At 46.5% G+C, this 22,365-nt stretch overlaps 1 protein-coding gene across 1 annotated transcript in view; it reads left to right on the top strand.

The window, feature by feature from the left end:
* The first annotated feature begins 11,274 nt into the window (after nucleotides 1-11,274).
* Nucleotides 11,275-22,365, top strand: part of MCF2L2 (MCF.2 cell line derived transforming sequence-like 2) — a 247,088-nt gene continuing 235,997 nt past the window's right edge. The window contains exon 1 of the mRNA XM_009239585.4: nucleotides 11,275-11,390. Coding sequence (XP_009237860.4) covers nucleotides 11,315-11,390 — 76 coding nt within the window. The 5' untranslated portion in view covers nucleotides 11,275-11,314. The remainder of the gene's footprint in view (nucleotides 11,391-22,365) is intronic.

Genomic DNA, 22,365 nt, shown 5'->3' with positions numbered 1-22,365 from the left:
TATAAGATCAGTAAATTCTATGATCGTGGGTCATTCCACACTTTATTTGCTGTTAAGTGAGCTCCCTGATGAGAAGCAATGCTGTGTGGAATACGATGGCAGTAGATGAGGCATTCTTTAAGTCCACGGATGGTAGTTTTAGCAGAAGTATTATGTGCATGGAAGACAGATCTGTATTGAGAGTGCCTATTCCAGAAATTAAAAAATGCTGCTGCCCCTTCCATGATGGAAGTAGTCCAATATAATCAACCTGCCACCAGGTAGCTGGCTGATCTCTTCAGGGAATGGTACCTTATCAGTGTTGGTCTCTGCTGCTGGCAGATTGGGCACTCTGCCAATTGCAGGTTGGGTGAATGGAGGTTCATGTTGCTCAGCCCATGCATACTCTCTGTCTCTTTCACCATGGCCACTTGGTTCATGAGCCCATTGGGCAATGACTGGAGTGGCTGAGGAAAGAGGCTGGCTGATATCCACCAAACAAGTTATTTACTTGACTATTAAAATCCTCCTCTGCTATCACCCTTTTGTGAGCATTCACATGGCACACAAATATCTTCACATTTTTGCCTAATTCAGAGAGGTCTATCCATATACCTTTTCCCCAAATTTCCTTGCTTTTACAATCGTGTCCCTTCCAAGTTTCTGACCATTCAGCCAAACCATTGGCTACAGCTCATAAATTGCTATATAATCACATGTCTGGACATTTCTCCTTCAAAACAAAGTGAACAACCATGTGCACTGTTTAAAGTTCTGCCCACTGCAGTAGGGGGGATTTCCCTTCACTACTATCCTTCAAGAATGTCTCAAAAGGGGATGCAGAGCTGCATCTGTCCACTTTCAGATGGCGCCTGCGTATAGTGCTGCATCTATAAACCAGGCCTAAGTTTTCTCTTCCTGTCAGCTGATCATAGTGGACTTCACGTGAGGCCATATGTGCAGGCTGGGAGAGAGGAGAGAGTGTAGCAGGGTACAATGAGCATTTCAGTCCTTCTTCTTGTAACCAACCTGTGCCTTCATAGCTCAGGCCTGATCACATCTATGTCACTTTCATTTGATGATGGAGTGCTGCTGTTCATACTCAACTGTATGGCCTGGTGGGTCAGATAACACCCAGTTGATGTTGGGCAGCTCAGGTTGCATGGTAACTTAGTTGTCTATGGTTAACCATTGAGTCAATAGCATGCCAAGAGCTGTTTCTCAAAACGAGTGTAGTTATTTGTAGAGAGTGGCAGAGCTTTGCTAAAGAAAATCCTACGGACCTGTGCTGCAACTCACATAGGGGCCTGCCGAAGCCTCCAAACAGCACCCTATCTGCTATTGACATTTCAAGCACCATTTGGATCTGCTGAATCATGTGGCTCAAGTGGCACAACAGCTTGCACAGCAGCCTGGACCTGTTGCAGAGCCTTCTCTTATTCTGGGCCCCATTCGAAACTAGCAGCTTTTCAGGTCATTTGGTAAATGAGTTGGAGTAACACACCCAAATGAGGAATATGTTGCTTTCAAAATCCAAAGAGGCCCACTAGGTGTTGTGCCTCTGTTTTGGTTGTGGGCCAGATGCAACAACTTATTCTTTACCTTAGAAGGGATATCTTGCCATGCTCTACGATACTGGACCCATAGAAATTTCACTGGTGTAGAAGGTCTCTGAATTTTAGTTAAATTTATTTCCCACCTTCTGACGTGCAAATGTCTTCCCAATAAATTTAGACAAGTTGCTACTTTTTGCTCACTAAGTCTCTTCGGCAATAATGTCATCAATGTAATAGACCAGCATATCTTGAGGAAGAGAAACAGAGTCAAGATCACTGTGAGTTAAATTATGACATAGGGCTGGAGAGTCAATGTACTCCTGAGATAGGAAAGTGAAGGGGTATTGTCGGCCTTGCTAGCTGAAAGCACACTGCTGCTGGTGGTCTTCATTAACAGATATAGAGAAGAAAGCATTTGTCAGATCTACTACATACTGGGTAGTAGAGGGTGTAATTTGCTCAAGCAAGGAAACCACATCTGGTACAGCAGCTGCAATAGGGGTCACAACCTGGTTAAGCTTCTGATAATCCACTGTCATTCTCTAAGATCCATCTGTCTTCTGCACAGGCCAAATAGGCAAGTTGATGGGGGATATGGTGGGAATCACCACCCCTGCGTCTTTCAAGTTCTTAATGGTGGCTGTAAGCTCTGCAGGAATACTGCATTCCTCCAGGGATGCAAGACTACTTCTATTTCCCTAAATAGAAGCAGTTCCAGTGGCTTCCATTTGGCCTTTCCACCTTAATGGCCTTTACTCCACAGGTTAGGAAACCTATATGAGGATTCTGCCAGTTTCTGAGTGTATCTATTCCAATTATACATTCTGGAACTGGGGAAGTAACCACAGGATGGGGTCAGAGGCCCCACTGGGCCCGCTGTAGGACATACTTGAGCTAAAACTCTTAGTCTATTTGGGCTGCTGTAACAAGATACCTTAGACTTGGTGGCTTATAGACAACAGAAATTTATTCTTACACTTCTGGAGGCTGGGAAGTACAAGATCAGAGTGCCAGCATGGCTAGGTTCTGGCAAAGGCCCTCTTTCAGGTTGCGAAATGCCAACTTCTCAGTGTGTCCTCATGTGGCAGAGGGGGCAACCAAGTTCCCCTCAGGCCTCTTTTATAAAGGCACTAATCCCATTCATGAGGGGTCTACCATTATGACCTAATCACACTGCAAAGCCTCCAGCTCCTAATACTATCACTTTGAGAGTTATGATTTCAACATATGAATCTTGGAAAGACAAAAACATTCAGACTACAGCAAACTTCAGTGATCACCTGATCTCCATTAGCCCCTATTCTGACTGGTGGGCCACAGTGATGTTTTTGGTGTCCTGGAATTAGTGTCAGTTCAGAGTCCTATAATCCCCCCAAAGTCTCATTATTTCTGTTTCCCTAATGTACAGCTACCTTAGTAAAATGCCACACGTCCTTTGGGGAAGGCTGGGAGAAAGATTAACAGTATAAAATTTTGGTTGATTTTGGGCTCTTTCCAAAAGGGGACCCAATTTTATCTTAATTCAAGGGGTTCTGGGACTGTAAACTGTCTTAAATCCTGGAATTGAATGAGGGGTTGTGACTCTCTGTTTTTATGATTCAAGTTAGACTTTTGTTCACTTGACCTAGAAACCTTTCTGCTGATACAAATCAAGTAAGAATTTAGTAGGCTTCCTATCTGTTCTACTTTTGGAAAGATCATGATCAACTAGCAAATGCTGAGGTCTGCAAGAGTCAGACTATTTAGTTCCTGCTTTGACTTCGCTGTCCCTTGTGGTAATCACGTTCACCTCACCTTTGATGACTGAGTGCTGCCACTTGGTCCTTGCCACCCTGAGATCCAATTACTCCTATTGCATTGAAGTTTCCCAATTCAGTGATTGTAGTTCCCACTGTAAGGCCTGGCCTACGGAAAAGAAAGATCACAGAGTTCTAAGAATGCCAGGGCCCCCCTCAGACATTTCTCACAGTTGTGGTGAAAGGGGTATCTCTTGTACCCTGCCAAGGTGGGTGAGTAGGTCTTAAATGATGAATCTGCTCTAACAGTCCAATCTCCCTAAGCCTTTGAATCCCTTCCTCTATATTAAGCCAAGGCAGGTCAGGAATTTCTAACTCACTTAAGGGATTAGGATTTCAACACATAAACATATGTTGAATGCATGAGCCACCTTTTTGTCCATGCGTCAGCCAACCAACCAAATAGACTGTTAGAATCCTTTCTAACTATAAGCTGCAATGTTAAAGGCAGAATCTCTGCTTTTTGGGCCCATATCAATAAATTCAGCCTGATCCAGCTTTATGTTATTTATGTCAATATCTCATGCCTTTCATATCCATTCCCACATATGTTCCCCAGATTTTTGTCTGTATAAATTAGAAAACTCAAGTAATTCTTTTGAAGTATAGTATACCCCTGCATGGGGCATACTTTGTAACTCGCCTGCTGAGTGAGCTACAGGGGGCCTGCTGGGACTTGAGTTATAGGTCTAGAAGCAAAGAAGGGTGGGTATGGGTGGATCCTGAAGAGAATCAGCATTGTTTTGCAAAGGCAACTGACCCACGGGAGGCCATCACAGTTTCCTCTGGGAATGCAGGGTTAATCCCTCAGATGGCAGTAAGGAGGATACTTCTACTGGCAAAGAAGACTCCTAAGAATTTAGGGGCAAAATGTCCTTAGCATTACACACACAAAATGTGTGTTGTAATTCAGTCACTTGTGGGATGAGATAAAACCACAGAGGGACACACACGGGAAGACAGAGTGGCAGTGCAGAGGTAGAGGCAGATGTGCTGCCCCACCCCCCATGTGTGCACATCATGCACACATACACCCCTATGCCAGGGTGGCAGGCTGATTTCAGAAAACAAAAAGATGGCAGTGGAATGACTGTTAGGATGGTGTGAGCTCAAGTAACATCGTAATGCCTAACCTTATTTTTACTAACCTTGTTTTTAGACTTTCTTTTTCCTTTAATCACCTAACTTTGTTTCTACCTGAATTGACTCTCTTTTAGCTAAAAGAGCCAGACAGACTTTATCTTGGCTCTTTCATTGGCAGCCCCTTCCTCAAGGACTTAACTTATGCAAGCTGACTCCCAGCACATCCAAGAATGCAATTAACTGATAAGATACTGTGGCGAGCTATATCCGCAGTTCCCAGGAATTCGTCCGATTGATAACGCCCAAAGCCCTGCGTCTAACACCTTGTAATAGTCTTAAAGCCCCTGCACCTGGAACCCTTTACTTTCCTGTAACCATTTAACCTTTTAACTTTTTTGCCTACTTTACTTCTGTAAAATTGTTTTAACTAGACCCCCCCTCTCCTTTCTAAACCAAAGTATAAAAAACAATCTAGCCCCTTCTTCAAGGCCGAGAGAACTTTAAGTGTTAGCCATCTCTTAGCTGCCAGCTAAATAAACAGACTCTTAATTCGTCTCAAAGTGTGGCATTTTCTCTAACTCACTTGAGTACAACAACATGTCACTTCTTTTTTTTTTTTTTGAGACGGAGTTTTGCTCTTGTTGTCCAGGCTAGAGTGCAATGGTGCTATCTCGGCTCACCGCAACCTCCGCCTCTCAGGTTCAAGTGATTCTCCTGCCTCAACCTCCTGAGTAGCTGGGATTACAGGCATGAGCCACCATGCCCGGCTAATTTTGTATTTTTGGTAGAGTCAGGGTTTCTCCATGTTGGTCAGGCTGGTCTCGAACTCCTGATCTCAGATGATCTGCTCAACTCGGCCTCCCAAAGTGTTGGGATTACAAGCGAGAGCCACCGCGCCTGGCGTCATGTCAGTTCTTAGGTTCGTCTATTCAATCAGCTGTGGAGTAAATGGGATCTTTTCCAACACCACTTTTCATTCTCTGGCACCAACTGGGTGTCCAGCAATTCAATTCAAATCTGATTTTAACTATCTAGAGTTAGACTAGACACCACAGGTTAAAGGCACAGTCCCATAAGACTGCCCCTCAATTAAGACACCAATTACAAATCTTCAGCCTTCCATACTTCTGGTTGGCTATAAATTGAGAGTTCCCCTGACTTCCTTCTCAGGTTTGATAATTTGCTAGAATGACTCACAGAACTCAGGAAAGTGCTTTACTTATCGTTACCAGTTTACTATAAGGGATACAACTCAGGAAAAGCCAAATGGAAGAGGTACATAGGGCAAAGTATGGGAGGTGATGGTCCGCAAAGCTTCCATGCCCTCTCCAGGTGTACCTCCCTCCCAGCACTCGATGTGTTTACCAATCCAGAAGCTCCCAGATCCCATCATTTAGAGATTTTTTTTTTTTTTTTTTCGAGACAAGGTCTCATTTTGTCACATAGGCTGGAGGGCAGGTGGTGTGATCTCAGATCACTGCGGCCTCAGCCTCCTGGGCTCAAGGGATTCTCCCTCCTCAGACCCCCAAGTAGTTGGAACCACAGGTGTATGCCATCATACCCAGCTAAGTTTTTGACTTTTTTGTAGAGATGGGGTTTCATCGTGTTGCCCAGGCTGGTCTTGAATTCCTGAGCTCAAGCGATCTGCCTTCCTTGGCCTTCCAAAGTGCTGGATTTACAGGCATGAGCCACTGTGCCCGGCCTCATTTTGGGATTTTTATGGAGGGTCTGATCTGTAAGTAGGATTGATTAAATCATCGGCCCTTGGTCATTAACTCAACCTCCAGCATTTTTCCCTTTCCTAGAGGTTGAGGGATAAGGCTGAGAGTTCCAACCCTCTAACCTAGGCTTGGTCTTTCTGGTGACCAGGCTGTGTTCTGAAGCTATCCAGGGGTCTGCTAAGAGTCTCTTCATTAGAACAAAAGACACTCCTATCACACTATCATTAAGGAAATTCCAAGAGGCTTAGGAGCTATATGCCAGGACCTTGGGGCAAAGACCAAATCTCTTTCTAATAGCACAATCATACTATGATATGCAATCTAAGAAGTTTGAAGAACACCAGTGGTGCTCAAAGGGTAATCCCAGGACTAGTACTATGAATTTTCCTGGGGACTTGTTAGAAATGCAGATTCTTGGTTACCAATCCAGACTACTAAATCAGAATCCTGGAGGTGGGGTCCAGAAATCTGTGTTTTTGTAAAAATTACTTCTATTTCCAGGTGATGCTGCTGAAGTTTGGGAACCGAGATGTAGATGGAACTGGGGGCCTCCTTGGTACCTCAGGAATCTCCACCCTCACCTGTGGCATCAGGGGCTGAGGAGGCTGTAGTGCCAGCCACTGCTCTCTAAGGTAGGTCCTTTGTCTGTCTTTCCTTTGTTGGAGGTTGCACTGATAGTTCACCCATAGGGAGGTGGAATCTACAGGGACGTGGAGCTTGAGCAATTCCTTTTTTTTTTTTTTTTTTTGAGATGGAGTTTCACTCTTGTTGCCCAGGCTAGAGTGCAATGGTGCCATCTCAGCTCACTGCAACCTCCATCTCCCGGGTTCAAGTGATTCTCCTGCTTCAGCCTTCCGAGTAGCTAGAATTACAGGCATGCGCCACCATACCGGGGTGTTTTTAGGAGAGGCGGGGTTTCTCCATGTTGGTCAGGCTGGTCTTGAACTCCTGGCCTCAGGTGATCCACCCGCCTTGGCCTCCCAAAGTGTTGGGATTACAGGCGTGAGCCACCGCATCTGGCCAGCTTGAGCAGTTCTTTACTGGAAGGGGGAGAATGGTCTAGGTTTTTACTACACAGTTTTACTACACAGTTTGGTCCTTTACAGCGGCATCTGCAAAATGAGGCTAAAGCCTTTAGAGTGTTGTTGTGAGGCCTCAATGGTGTTTGTGAAATGTCTAACATCATAATAGACACAGAACGGTCACTTGCTATATGGTGGTGGTAGTTGCTGTACCTGACACTGCCTATCACAACCATAGCAGATGTTCAGTAGATGTGAGTGATTGATAATTGGTTCACTGGAGAAGGAAGCAGGCTTTTCTGGCTTGTTTCTCTGATTTTGCCAGCCGAGATGTCTTAGTCTGTTTTGTGCTGCGGTAACAGAAAACCATGGACTGGGCAATTTATGATGAACAGAAATTGCTTTGGCTCCTGGTTTTGGAAGCTGGGAAGTCTAAGATTGAGGGGCTGTACCTGCTGAGAGCCTGCATCATAACATGGTGGAAGGCATCACACGGGTGAGAGGAAGAGACCAAACTCCTCCTTTTATCAGGAACCTACTCCAGAGATAACAGCATTAACTCATTCATGAGGGCAAAGCCCTCATGACCTAATCACCTCTTAAAGGTCTTCTTTCTCAATGCTGTTGCACTGAGGATTGAGTTTCCAACACATGAACTTTGGGGAACACATTGAAACCACAGCACAAAGAGGCATAACATAAGAGATCATAATTAGGTAGAAGAAAAACAGGCAGGGTAGGTGGGAGGGTGGGAAGAAAGATGACAGAAAGGATGTCAGTGTTCATGAGAACAATGCAGACAATGACCATTTTCTTGGAAGAACAAGGAGGTATGGGCTATTGAACACTATGTGGTCATTCCTCCTCCTCCTCCTCCTCCCTTTTCTTTGAGATGGAGTCTCACTCTGTCGCCCAGGCTGGAGTGCAGTGGCGCTATCTTGGCTCACTGCAACCTCTGCCTCCCAGGTTCAAGAGATTCTCCTGCCTCAGCCTCCCGAGTAGCTGGGATTACAGGCGCCCACCACCGTGCCCTGCTAATTTTTGTATTTTTAGTAGAGACGGGGTTTCGCCATGTTGGCCAGGCTGGTTTCAGACTCCTAATCTCAGGTAACCCACCCACCTCGGCCTCTCGAAGTGCTGGGATTACAGGTGTGAGACAACGCACCTAGCCGATCATTTCTTCTTAATTCCATTTGTAGGATTTCAGAGCTAGAAAAGGGAACTTGGAGATCACAGACCCACTTCCTTACTGCCCAGAGGAAGCAGTGAAGGCCCTGAGAGAGCAAGTGTCAGAGATAAGAGCAGAATTAGTTTCTGAGGATAGGCACTGCCTGCTACATCTCACCATAACTTGAGCTCATTTATCTCCATGGAAACCTTTGAGGACTGTGAAAGTACCAAAGATGTGGGCAGCACTCTGAGTGTGATTTATTTCCTTTCTCTTTTCTTTTTGTTCTCATTCTTAATCATAAGCTTCTCCTCCCTCCTTTTCCTCTCCTCCATTCCTTCTCTTCTTCCTTTTCATGATTCTCACCCATAAGGACCCGGCCTAAGCCAGGAAGCTGAGGTTACTGATCTTCAAAGTGGCTCTGACATTCCAAGTCCAACATACTCCACATCATTGTCTTCTTTACTAGGCGTTGGTTTCTGCTGACCAAAACTCACAATTGGCTCTGACTCGGCACCAGGGTTCTGACTACTATCAGTAGGAAACATCTCATTTGGTTCCTTGAAAATACTTGTGACCCTTGAATAGCCAGAAACCATCATGGAAACATAATTCAAAAGCTGCCTCCCCTCCTGTGGATCTTTCATCTTTTTTTTTTTTTTTTGAGATGGAGTCTCATTCTGTTGCCCAGGCTGGAGTGCAATGGCACGGTCTTGGCTCACTGCAACCTCCACCTCCCAGGTTCAAGCAATTCTCCTGCCTCAGCCTCCCGAGTAGCTGGGATTACAGGCGTGTGACACCATACCCGGCTAATTTTTGTATTTTTAGTGGAGATGGGGTTTCACTGTGTTGGCCAGGCTGGTCTTGAATGCCTGACCTTGTGATCCGCTCGCCTCGGTCTCCCAAAGTGCTGTTATTACAGGCGTGGGCCACTACGCCCTGCCTTTTAACCCTTTTTTGAATCTCTTGCAAAAGGTGGTTGTGAAAATGGTTGCTCTGTGGCCGGGCATGATCACTTGAGCCCAGGAGTTTGAGACCAGCCTGGGCAATATGGTGAAACTCCATCTCTAAAAACGAAAAAAAAAAAAAAAAAAAAAGAAAGAAAGAAAAGAAAAAATCCTTGCTCCGTTTTGCAGGCAGAGTGCAAAGTGCCCAGACTTCACAGGGGGAAGAACCTCTCTACAAATCTCATGACACAGGTGAACTAACGTCGCTTCTCAACCACAGCCCACAATTGTTAGAGAAAGCATTAAAAAGGGCTAGGCGCAGTGGCTCACGCCTGTAATCCCAGCACTTTGGGAGGCCAAGGGGGGGCGGATCACGAGGTCAGGAGATCGAGACCATCCTGGCTAACATGGTGAAACCCCATCTCTACTAAAAATACAAAAAATTAGCCGGGCGTGGTGGTGAGCGCCTGTAGTCCCAGCTACTCGGGAGGCTGAGGCAGGAGAATGGCGTGAACCCGGGAGGCGGAGCTTGCAGTGAGCTGAGATCGCGCCATTGCACTCCAGCCTGGGCGACAGAGCCAGACTCAGTCTCCAAAAAAAAAAAAAAGAAAAGAGAAAGCATTAAAAAAAAATACCCTCAGCCCCCTGGGATGGGTGGCTACTCCTAGAATTTGGATCCAGGGTGTTTGCGGCTTGGCTTTTTACATATCGAAGAGGAAAGACATGGCTGAGAACATCCGCGTGGGTAGTCCCGCCATTCCGCCAGCTGAGTATTCAGGGACTCCGGCTGTAGAAAGGATTGAGGGACAACCTGACCGAATTCGCATTTGCTCAGGCGTTTCCCGTGGCGCTCTGCTGAACTGGGGTCTTTTGCTGCCAGTCAGAAAGGGTCTGGGCCCAACTAGGGAAACCACGGGATAATGGGCTGATGGGAGGAGGACCGGCATGGAGGATGCGCCACAGCCCCTCCAGAAGGTAGCACTGGCGCGCCTGACAGGTGACAGACGGAGCAGAGGCAAGGGCGCAGCTGCACGAAGGAAAACGCCCACACAGGCGGTGAGCGCGCCCACGCGTGCCCAGCCTTGTCGGAGCGCAGCCCGGGCGCCGGGCTCCCAGTGCAGGTGTGGCCAGCGGAGGCCAAGAACTGCGTGGAACAACCCCAAGGGGGGAAAACACACGCCAGCCGCCCCCCGGGTCAGGAGGTGGGGCAAGCAGCGGCGCCTCACCCAGCCTCCCGCTCCGGGTCCTGCCGGATGGCGGCAGCTCTCCGGGCCAGCCCCCTTCTCTCCGCTGCTCCTCCGCAGACACCCGGCGGGGAAGAAGGAGGGGCGGAGACCTGGCCGGCACGCGTCTGATGATCCCGACCCCGGTGCGGCTGGAGACCCCGGGCGGGGAGTCACTGTCTCCCCGCCCCACGGTTCCGAGTAAGGACCGTGAGTAGCCTCCACTCCGGGGGGTGGAGCGCGGGCTCCCCGCAGGGAAAGGTGCGCAGCATTCCCAACCCCAAAACGAGCGGTGCTTGGGGGCGTGCCTGCCTCCCCGAAAGCCCCGGGCGCCACCCGCGGGCTGGACGTGGTGGGCGCTGGGGCGTGGGGCGGGCGGCGCGGAGGAGCCGCGGCCACCTGCCGCCTCCCCTGCACCTGGCGGAGCATCCCTCACCCTACAGTCTCTGGAGGCGGCGCCGGAAACCTGGCGGCCGGGACCGCGATTCTGGAAGCCCCGGCGCTCGCCCGGCGGGAGGAGCCGGGGCGCGGTTCCGGCGAGACTGGCGACTTGCTTCCTTTTGCAGAGCGGCCGCTCCCCTCTCGGTCCAGCTGCGACGCTGGGAAAGCGCCAGACTTGGTCTGTCACGGGAGCCCCCGCGGGGCGTGGCGAGGGAGAGCTGGCCTAGGCTGCGAGGGACTCTCGTTTCTTGCCTGGAGAGCCAGGAAGAGGGCGATGGCAGAGCATCCTCGGGCGGAGATGCCTTTAAAAAATCATCCACCGCAGCGGTAGAAACAGTTTTGTTTGGCTTTATTTATACGGAATGATTTTTCAGTGAAATGCTGTCTTGCTTAAAAGAAGAGATGCCTCCCCAGGAGCTCACCCGGCGACTGGCCACAGTGATCACTCATGTCGGTAAACGAAGCTTTAATTTTTCCTGCGTTTTATTAATGGCGGGTGAGGATGGTCTCTGGCCTTCATCCGGCTCCCGGCCTTACCCGCTGCCCCGGGGCAGCGCGCTCCCTAGGGGGTTGCTCGGCGTCTGGGCCTCGCTGCTCTGGGTCCTGCCTGCGGTGCCCAGCGGGGGGCATCCCTGGGGCGCGCCGCTGGTGGGGGTCGGGGGGCCGAGGCTGGTGCCTTCACCAGGTGGTTGCCGAGTCCGTTGAGCTCCAAACCGAGGGCTGCTGGGCTGTTACCATCCGTTAGCTGCTTCTGACGGGAGTGGGGTGGGTGGGAAGTTATGTTCTGGTTTTGGGGATAGTGAGAAAGGAGAGGGCATAAGAGGAACGAATGCCAGTGCTTTTCAGCAGAAATGACTGCCACGCCACTGAAGGCTTGTTTATAAGAAAGTGCAGGGATAGGCAGGTTACATGGGAGCGCCCCTGCGCAGCTCGGCCGCTAGGCCTGTTACTGTGCTGCCTGGAGGGGTCAGCACACCCCTGATGATCCCCGCGAGAAACCTCTGCAAGCCAAGGAGACTGAGCAATTTTAATCCTCTTCCCTGAGTTGAAAAGAGGAGCAAAACATGCATAGCTTGCTCCTGAAATAAGGGTTGTGATGGAACGTCAGGCGCCACAGACTAAGGGCAAGAGGACATTGAGACAGTTCCCAGTCAGTTTTTTCTTAGCGCTTTCTTCCTCTTGGCCTTCCCTGGACCTCCCTCAATAAAGACACACATTCAGGTTCAGAACCTTTGGATGTGGGCGACTGCAATTATCGGGATCATTTTCTCTGTTGCTGACTGTTCTTGGAGGTCCTCCCATGAATGCAAATCAGCTTTTATTGATAAAGCCGGAAACTATTTGCCTTCGTTTTCTACACATTTGTGAAAGCTGCTTTCTTGGTACTTGCATGTTAAATGTTGCCTCAATTAGTCCAACGTGTTTGCTGTAATAATCATGCACATCTCAAATGATACACTTGTGAGGACATACTTTGTAAAGATGATTTATATGGGAAGGCCCCAGTTTTGATAATTCAAGTTTAGAAAAAAGTTTCTGGTGCCAAATGTGGGCACTGAACTTTTAAGACAAAAGATCAGTAGGGTCCTACCAGGTAAGGTTGAATGTGAAATATTGCTGAAGGCAGTGTGAAATAAGAGGAAAAAGAACTTGTAATGAAACAGAATTTGGAATCTGCAATATGATGAAAGTTGAAATGATTGTGCTAAAACCCAGCACGGGCATGAAGTTGTGGTATAGAGAAAGAGCAGTGGGCTGGGGGTATGACCGTCTGGATTTGAATCCTTCCCTGGACAAGTCATTCAACCTCAGGTTGAAAAATAGGAATTTTAATAATACTTTCCCACTCAGCTCAAAGCCTGCTTGTGAAGATAAGTAAGATAATTTGGGTAGAAATACTGAGTACACTGTGATTGCACAGACATTCCAGTTATTGGACATATCCCTGGTCCCTCTGTCACGCCACTAAAGATCTTTGGTAGGTTACTGGGCCTCTCACAGGGCAAAGCTTCCCATCTGATAAACAAGGGGGTTGACCTGGATGATTTTAAAGGTCCCTCCTATTTCTCTGGAGCAGGCTGTTCTTGAAATCTGGCAGGCAGTATTCCTTGACTAACACTTAGCTGCCTGTGGCGCCCAGGCTATGGTATTTTCTTGCCTACCTTGCTCCTTCCCTCCTTCCATAGACAGCTCCATGCAGGATACACATAGGAATTTGTTGTAGTTTCTGCTCTCAACTTCTAATGACCCTTGGCTTTTGTGTGCTTTGCAAGATTCTGTCTCCTCATACTTAATCTAATAAAACCTGTGAAGTGGGTGGGGTACTCATTACTACCCCTATCTTACAAATGAAGGAATTGACTCAGAGAGGATCATCTTTTTTTTTTTTGAAATGGAGTTTCGCTCTTATTGCCCAGGCTGGAGTGCAATGGCGTGATCTTGACTCACTGCAACCTCCGCCTCCCGGGTTCAAGTGATTCTCCTACCTCAGCCTCCTGAGTAGCTGGGATTACAGGCATGTGCCACCACGCCCGGCTAATTTTTTTGTATTTTTAGTAGAGACGGGTTTCTCCATGTTGGTCAGGTTGGTCTCGAACTCCTGACCTCGGGTGATCCGTCCACCTTGGCCTCCCAAAGTGAGAGAGGATCATCTTTTAAGGTTTCAGGGGGAGTGAGTGGCAGGCTCAGGGCCGGAAGGTAGCTCTTCATATCCCCTATTGGGGGACCTCAAGGTGGAGCGGGCGTTTCTCTAACCCTGCAACAGCCTCTGCCTTCACGGAGGGTCATCTTGGGTAGCCAGTGGAGCTTCTCGAGGGTGGATTGGCTCTATGCTTGCCTGTTCTTTTCAGGTATTTCCTTATCAAGTAGCTTCTGAGGAGGTGATCATGAGTTGGGGAAGGTTTGAGAGGTGCTTGGAGCAAGGCTTTGGGTTAGAACATTCTCCTGGTCCTATCCTAGCCACTTGCCAGGGTAGCCACACTGTCTTCCATATTCACTCGGCCTCCTCTGACCCTGAGTCAGTTTCTCCTCCAGCAGGGGTTTCTGCTCTTTCCATGTCCCTTAGACTTGATAATTGAGTCATCTCTCCTCACCCACTCCCATATTTCCATAAATGTCTTGGCTGCTGTTGATTCAGTTTCAGAAATATCTCACAGCTTTCTTTCCTCATGTCCATCCCTACTGCTACCTGCCTCAATCCTACTTCAGGACTTCATTTCCTTTTAACTAGCCATTGTGCAAACCTCCTGTCTCTCTGTGTCTGCCTCTGATGTATACTAGGAGTCAAACAAACACGACACTCTATATTCCAAAGCCTTTAATAATACCTGCACCTAGTCATTCTCTGCAGCCTAAGATACAAGCTCTTCACTGTTTGGCCTGTAAAGTTCTAGCTTTATCCCCTAATAGTTGAGATTTCTACACCTATGGTTGGACAACTTGAACTCTTCAGTTCTTTGGCTCTGTCCCATTATGTTTTCCAGCCCTTTTCTCACCTCTAAGTATTTGCACTTTTACCCCCCACCTAGAATAAGTCTTTAGTATATTTCTCCTTACAGAAATAGTACACACCTTTGAAACCCAATGCAGTGCCATCTCCTTCATGGTATCATTTCTGATCTTGCTAGTGGTACATGATGACTCCTGACTCTGAATTCCAAAGTAAGCTTTGTTCTGCTCGCATCGTGCGCATCATACTCTCCCCTGTATTATGATTACTGGGTTATTCATGTGCTTGTTTAACCTGCTCTGCTTCTAGACTCTTCATTACTTATGAAGAGTCTTATGTGCCCTAGATAGCCACTTAACACAGGGCCTCACTCTAAGGAGATGCAGAATAAATGTTTGCTGAATAGATGAATGATTGATTGTGTTTTGGAATGGAGCTGGAGTATTGAGTACCAGGCAGTTTTTACACTTTTCAGGACAGCTATAAAATATTTGTAGACAACTATTTTGTCTCCAAAACCCCACTGAAAGTAAACATGAAGCCCTTCATGTGTTCCTCATGTGATATGCTTCACTCTAGGGGCCTCCTTCTTTGGATTTTGTCCATTTGTCAGGAACTGTTATAAAATATGCAGTTCACATGTGAACACATGTCTAGATGTGTTTTCATCCATGCAGGACACATGTAGGACCATCCTTTCCCCTTGATTCTGGACCATAGAGTCACATTGGTTTACAGAATTTCAGTGTCAGAAAAGTATTGTTTGATTTTCTTCATCCTATCCCTTTTCGGTTGTTGAAATATCTGCAACTTTTGCTGTACTGCTATTTATATGTGGAGGTGCTGTCTAACTAACATGGACTATCTATGAATGTATCTCAGATTGCTCTAGGATTTTGATAGACAGGGCATATATGGCTCACATGGGAGCTTCCAATAACTAGAAACCCATAGTCATCAAGATGGGCCATGTCGCCGGGCGCAGTGGCTCACACCTGTAATCCCAGCACTTTGGGAGGCTGAGGCAGGCAGATCACCTGAGGTTGGGAGTTCAGCCTGACCAACATGGAGAAACCCTGTCTCTACTAAAAATACAAAATTAGCCAGGCGTGGTGATGCATGCCTGTGATCCCAGCTACTTGGGAGGCTGAGGCAGGAGAATCGCTTGAACCCGGGAGGCGGAGGTTGTGGTGAGCTGAGATCGCGCCACTGCACTCTAGCCTGGGTGAAAGAGCAAGACTCTGTCTCAAAAAATAAATAAATAAATAAATAAATAAAATTTAAAAAATGGTCCATGTCAGTAACTCCCCATAGAGGTTTTGCATTTCCAGCATGGCTCACTTTCCACCTTGCCCCCTCATATTAGATGTAATTATTTTACATTTTGATCTTATCATTGTTCTAAAATGACTTCATATGTTTGGCTACACCCAATTAACTGTGAAGCAGAAAAGAATATCCTTTGAAACATTCCTTATATAATTGGAGATCGGATTGTTGGCTATTTTGGTGACAGAGGCTCTAGGATACTGATCTGTAACCCAGGTTGCTACTTCTGGGACACAGTCAGCATTGATAACAGGCAGCCAGAAAAATACTAGACTGAGAAATTCAGCCCATGGCTCATTATTATACAATGTTGTTAGCAGCTGAAATGTCTAGGGTCCATGCCTCAGCTGTTGGTACTGAAAGAAGAGTCTAATTAGAGTAGGGTGTCTGCTAATCAGGTGGGAATGTGCCCAGTGGGGATGGCTGGACATGTTCCCCCATCTGACTACATTTGGGCTATTTTTCGATTAGGCTCTGTAGACACTGTGCCTAGTGTTCACAGACTCTTCAAGGGCTACTAAAAATGTTTGAACCCTAAAAAAAATTGATCGACAAATTTAAAATTGCAAAATAAAATGTAAGAAACATTTAAATGTCTACAAAAGCTCTCTTGCCCTTACCATTTTGTCACATTTAAAAAGAAACAGTTGTGGAGTTGGAGTTCCATTTCCAGAAATGCCAGTGTGAAGAGTCCCAGGGATCCATTCCTCAGTGAAGCAACTGTACTTGGTGAAAATTATTTTAAAAGCCAGCCTTCTAAGGCCTCTGGAAGTTGTTTGCAGGGCATGCAGCAAATGAAAAATAATACATTTATTCAAGAAAATCTACTAAATCTTGGTAATAATAGTGAGTGTCTGTGGTACCTGAGCATGACCTGCTCTCTCCTCATCCTCCCAGCTCCTCTCTCCTCAGCTTTCAGTCAAGGGATATAGTCCCTTGCCAGGAGGGGCAGGTGTCCAGCATTTCTCATCTTCTCGAACTCCAAGTTGCTGAGGCCAAGTTCCTGGAGAGCCTCCAGCTGAGAGGTCAGGGTCTACTTCCTTCCACTCAGCCCCCATTCATAGGACAGAAGCTTTATCCCAGGTGCAGCAGGCTGAGAATACTGAGGCCTGGTTGCTTTTGCCCCAGCTCCCTCATGAAATGGAGATTCAACATTGAAAGCGGCAAGCCAAGACCAGTCTACTGCCCTGTCTGAGATTTTGCGTGGAAGTAGAGATAGTCTGGAAGAATAGAGGGTTTGAAGCTCTCCCCCAAATAACTGACTTTAGCTAAAACGGAGTATGGGAAAGCTCAAGTCTAAAGGCACTCTTGAATACAATGGAGATTTTGAGAGTAAGAAATTAAGAGGAGCCTGGTAGCTTTGTGAGAGCAACAAGCTAAACCATAGGCCAGCTTGTTTATCAGAGACTCTGAACCAGGGAAAGAGGCAACTAGAATTATATGGCGCCTAAAGATTGGCCTCAAAAACTATCTTTGCCTGAATTTAATTGAGTAAGACTGGAGCAATTTTATGCCCCAGGGCATTGTTGAAAACGATAGCGCAAGCAGTAGGTAGGTGGAGTTTAACAGCTGAGTATGATATAAACAAAGGCAGACTGCAGAGATCAGAAAGGGAGACAGGCAGTACGACTCTGTTAAACCCACACAGACTATGGGCACAACCAAAGCAACATTGTCTGAGGAGGGGCATCAGTGTCTTTACACTTGAAGGGAAATATACTTCACTAAAACAGTCTAGCTATGTCACTAAACAAGCAAACAAACAAAAACAAGCCCCAGAGATGGGGAAAAGAGGAATCAGTATTCATGGTTGCTATTACCTAAAATGTCCAGTTTTGAACCAAAATTTATGAGACCTTCAAACAAACAGGAAAGTGTGACCCTTAAATAAACAAAAAGCAGGCATCAGAAACTGCCTGTGAGAAAGCCCAGATGTCAGATTTAGCAAAAACTTCAGTACAGCCACAATAAATATGTTCAAAGAGACCAGGTGTGGTGGCTTATGCCTGCAATCCCAGGCAGGAGGATTGCTTGAGGCCAGGAGTTCAAGACCAACCTGAGCAACATAACAAGACCTTGTCTCTATAAAAAACTAAAATAACTGAAATTAAAAATTTACTGGAGGAGCTTAACAGTGGATTTGAACTGGAAGAACAAAGACTGAAGGAACTGAAGATAGATTTGATAGAGATTATGCAATCTGAAGAAGAGAGAAAAATGAATAGAGCCTTAGAAAAATGTGAGACACTATTAAGTGCACTAATACACATGGAATGTAAAGAGAGGAGCTAGAGGAGGAGCAGAAAAAGTATCAGAAGAAATAATGATTTAAAAAATTCCCCAGATTGATGAAAAACATTGTACATCAAAGAAGCTCAATGATGTTCAAGTAGGATGAAGGCAAAGAGATCCACACCCAAACACATTATTGTAAAAATGCTGAAAGTGAAAGATAAGAAAATTTTGAAAGAAGAGAAAAGTAACTCATCACATACAAAGAAACTTTAATGAGGGTAACAACCAACTCTCATCAGAGACGATAGATGACAGAAAGCAGTAGTATGACATATTCAAAGTGCTAAAGAAAGAAAATTGTCAACCAAGAATCTTGTATTCAGCAAAACTATCTGATGTAGTTTTGCTCTGTGTCCCCACCCAAATCTCACCTTGAATTGTAATCCCCACATGTTAAGGGAGGGACCTGGTTGGGGGTGATTGGATAATGGGAGTGGTTTTCCCCAGGCTATTCTTTTGACAGTGAGGGAGCTCTCATGGGTTCTGATGGTTTTAAAAGTGGTGGTTTCCCCTGCATGAGCACTCTCTCTCCTGCTGCCTTGCAAAGATGTGCCTTGCTTCCCCTTTGCCTTCTGTCAGGATTATAAGTCTCCTGAGGCTTCCCTAGCCAGGCGGAACTATGAGTCAGTTAAACTTCTTTACTTTATAAATTACCCCATTTCCGGTTGTATCTTTTTTCTTTTTTTGAGACGGAGTCTCACTGTGTCGCCCAGGCTGGAGTGCAGTGGTGCAATCTCGGCACACTGCAGCCTCCCCGTCCTGGGGTTCAAGTGATTCTTCTGCCTCAGCCTCCCAGTTAGCTGGGATTATAGGTGCCCGCCACAATGCCTGGCTAATTTTTGTATTTTAGTAGAGACAGAGTTTCACCATATTGGTCAGGCTGGTCTCGAACTCCTGACCTTGTGATCCACCTGCCTTGGCCTCCCAAAGTGCTGGGATTACAGGCATGAGCCACCGTGCCTGGCCGGGTTGTATCTTTATAGCAGTGTGGAAACAGACTAATACAGAGAATTGGTACTAAGAGTGGGGGAACTGCTATAAAGATAACCTGAAAATGTGGAAGTGACATTGGAACTGGTAACAGGCAGAGGTTGGAACAATTTGGAGGGTTCAGAAGAAGACAGGAAGATGTGGGAAAGTTTGGAACTTCCTAGAGACTTGTTGAATGGTTTTGACAAAAATGTTGATAATGATATGCACAATGAAGTCCAGGCTGAGGTGGTCTCAGATGGAGATGAGGAACTTATTGGGAACTGGAGTAAAGGTCACTCATGCTATGCTTTAGCAAAGAAACTGGTGGCATTTTGCCCCTGCCTTAGAGATCTGTAGAACTTTGAACTTGAGAGAGATGATTTAGCATATCTGGCAGAAGAAATTTCTAAGCAGCAAAGCATTCTTTTTCTTTTTCTTTTTTTTTTTTCCTGAGGCAGAATCTCACTCTGATGCCCAGGCTGGAGTGCAGTGGCACGATCTCAGCTTACTGCAACCTCTGCCCCCAAGGTTCAAGTGATTCTCGTGTCTCAGCCTCCCGAGTAGCTGGGACTACAGGTGCATGCCACCATGGCTGGCTAATTTTTGTAAATTTAGTAGAGATGAGGTTTCACCATGTTGGCCAGGCTGGTCCCAAATTCCTGACCTCAAGTGATGCACCCACGGTGGCCTCCCGAAGTGCTGGGATTATAGGCATGAGCCACTGTGCCCAGCCACAGCAAAGCATTCAAGACTTATTCTGAAAGTGTTCAGTTATATGCGTTCACAAAGAGATGGTTTGAAATTGGAATTTATGTTTAAAAGGGAAGCAGAGCATAAAGGTTTGGAAATTTTGCAGCCTACCTGACCATGTGGTAGAAAAGAAAAACCCTTTTTCTGGGGAGGAATTCAAGCTGGCTGCAGAGATTTGCATAAGTAATGAGGAGCTGAATGTTAATAGCCCAGACAATGGGGAAAATGTCTCCAGGGCATGTCAGAGACCTTCATGGCAGCCCCTCCCATCACAGTCCCAGAGGCCTAGGAGGAAAAGATGGTTGTATGGGCCGGGCCCAGGGGTCCACTGCTCTGTGTAGCCTTGTGACATGGTGTCCTGTGTCCCAGCCACTCCAGCTGCAGCTGTGGCTAAAAGGGGCCAAGTTATAGCTCAGGCCATTGCTTCAGAGGGTGCAAGCCCCAAGCTTTGGCAGCTTCCATGTGGTGTTGAGCATGCAGGTGCACAGAACAAGAGGTGAGGTTTGGGAAACTTCCTAGATTTCAGAGGATGTATGGAAATGCCTGGATGTCCAGGCAGAAGTCTGCTGCGGGGGCAGAGCCCTCATGAAGAATCTCTGCTAGGGCAGTGTGGAGGAGAAATAGAGTCCCCACTGGGGAACTGCCTAGTGAAGCTGTGAGAAGAGGGCCACCATCTTCCAGACCCCAGAATGACAGATCCACCGACAGCTTGCACCGTATGCCCGGAAAAGCTGCGGGCACTCAACGCCAGCCTGTGAAAGCAGCTGCAGTGGCTGTACCCTGCAGAGCTACAGGGGCAGTGATGCCCAAGGCCTTGGGAGCCCATTCCTTGCATCAGTTTACCCTGGATGTGAGACATGAAGTCAAAGGAGATCATTTTGGAGCTTTAATATTTAATGACTGTCCTATTAGATTTCAGACTTGCATGAGGCCTGTAGCTCCTTTGTTTTTGCCAGTTTCTCTAACTTGGAATGGGAACATTTACCCAGTATCTGCACCCTCATTGTATCTTGGAAGTAGCTAATTTGCTTTTGATTCTACAGGCTCATAGGCAGAAGGGACTTGCCTTGTCTCAGATGAGACTTTGGACTTGCACTTTTGAGTTAATGCTAAAATGAGTTAAGACTTTGGGGGACTATTGGGAAGACATGATTGGTTTTGAAATGTGGAAAGGACATGAGATTTGGGAGGAGCCAGGGGCGGAATAATATGGTTTGGCTCTGCTTTCCTATCCAAATCTCATCTTGAATTGGAATCCCCACATGTTGAGGGAGGGACCTGCTGGGAGGTGATTGGATCATGGGGGTGGTTTCCTCCATGCTGTTCTCATAATAGTGGGGGAGTTCTCACAAGATCTGATGGTTTTATTTATTTATTTATTTAATTTTTTGAGATGGAGTCTCGTGCTGTCACCCAGGCTGTAGTGGAGTGGCACGATCTCAGCTCACTGCAATCTCTGCCTCCTGGGTCCAAGTGATTCTCCTGCCTCAGCCTCCCAGGTAGCTGGGACTATAGGTGCACACCACCACACTCAGCAAATTTTTGTATTTTTAGTGGAGATGGGGTTTTGCCATGTTGGCCAGGCTGGTCTCAAACTCCTGACCTCAGGTGATCTGCCCATCTTAGCCTCTCAGAGTGCTGAGATTACAGGCCGGGCCACAAGATTTGATGGTTTTACAGTTTCCACTGCACACTCTGTCTCTCCTGCCACCCTGTAAACATATGCTTTGCTTCCCTTTCATCTTCCACCATGATTGTGAGTTTCCTGAGGCCTCCCTAGCCATGTGGAACTGTGAGTCAATTTAACCTCTTTCCTTTATAAATTACCCAGTTTCGGGTAGTATCTTTATAGCAGTGTGAAAACGGACTAACATAGTATCTGTAAGAAATGAAGGCAAAATAAAGACATTCCTGGATAAACAAAAACAGATAATTAATTGCTAACAGATCCACCTTTTAAGAAATACTAAAGGAAGTTATTCAGGCTGAAAGCAATTGACCCCAGGTGGTAATTCAAATCCATATGGAAAACAAAGAGCGTCAGTAAAGGTAATTATGTGATTATGAAAGACACTGTAAATGCATATTTCTTCTTTATTCTTTTAACTGATTTAAAAAGCAATTATGTTAAACAAAAGTACAAATGGTCCCCAGCTTACAATGATTCAACTTACAACTTTTTGACTGTACAATGGGTTTATCAGGATGTAACTTCATCATAAGTTGAAGAGCCTCTTACGACTTATGATGGGGTTACAGTTTCTACTGAATGCATACAGCCATTCCTTGGCGTCCAAGGGGGATTTGTTCCAGTACCCCCCAATGTTTACCAAAATCTTTGGATGCTCAAGTCCCTTTTATAAAATGATGTAAATGGTTAACCTATGCCCATCCTCTTGTATACTTTAAATGATCTCTAAATTACCTTTTTTTTTTGAGACAGAGTCTCACTCTGTTGCAAGGCTGGAGTATAGTGGAATGGCACGATCTTGGCTCATTGCAACCTCTGACTCCCTGGTTCAAATGATTCTCCTGCCTCAGCTTCCTGAGTGGCTGGGATTACAGGCACGCACCACCACGCCAAGCTAATTTTTTTTTTTTTTTAATTTTTAGTAGAGATGGGGTTTTACCATGT

This window comes from Pongo abelii, chromosome 2, assembly GCF_028885655.2.
Source record: "Pongo abelii isolate AG06213 chromosome 2, NHGRI_mPonAbe1-v2.0_pri, whole genome shotgun sequence".
Lineage (NCBI taxonomy): Eukaryota > Metazoa > Chordata > Mammalia > Primates > Hominidae > Pongo > Pongo abelii.
Note: the sequence above shows the minus strand (reverse complement) of the source record. Positions and strands in the feature narration are given on the sequence as shown.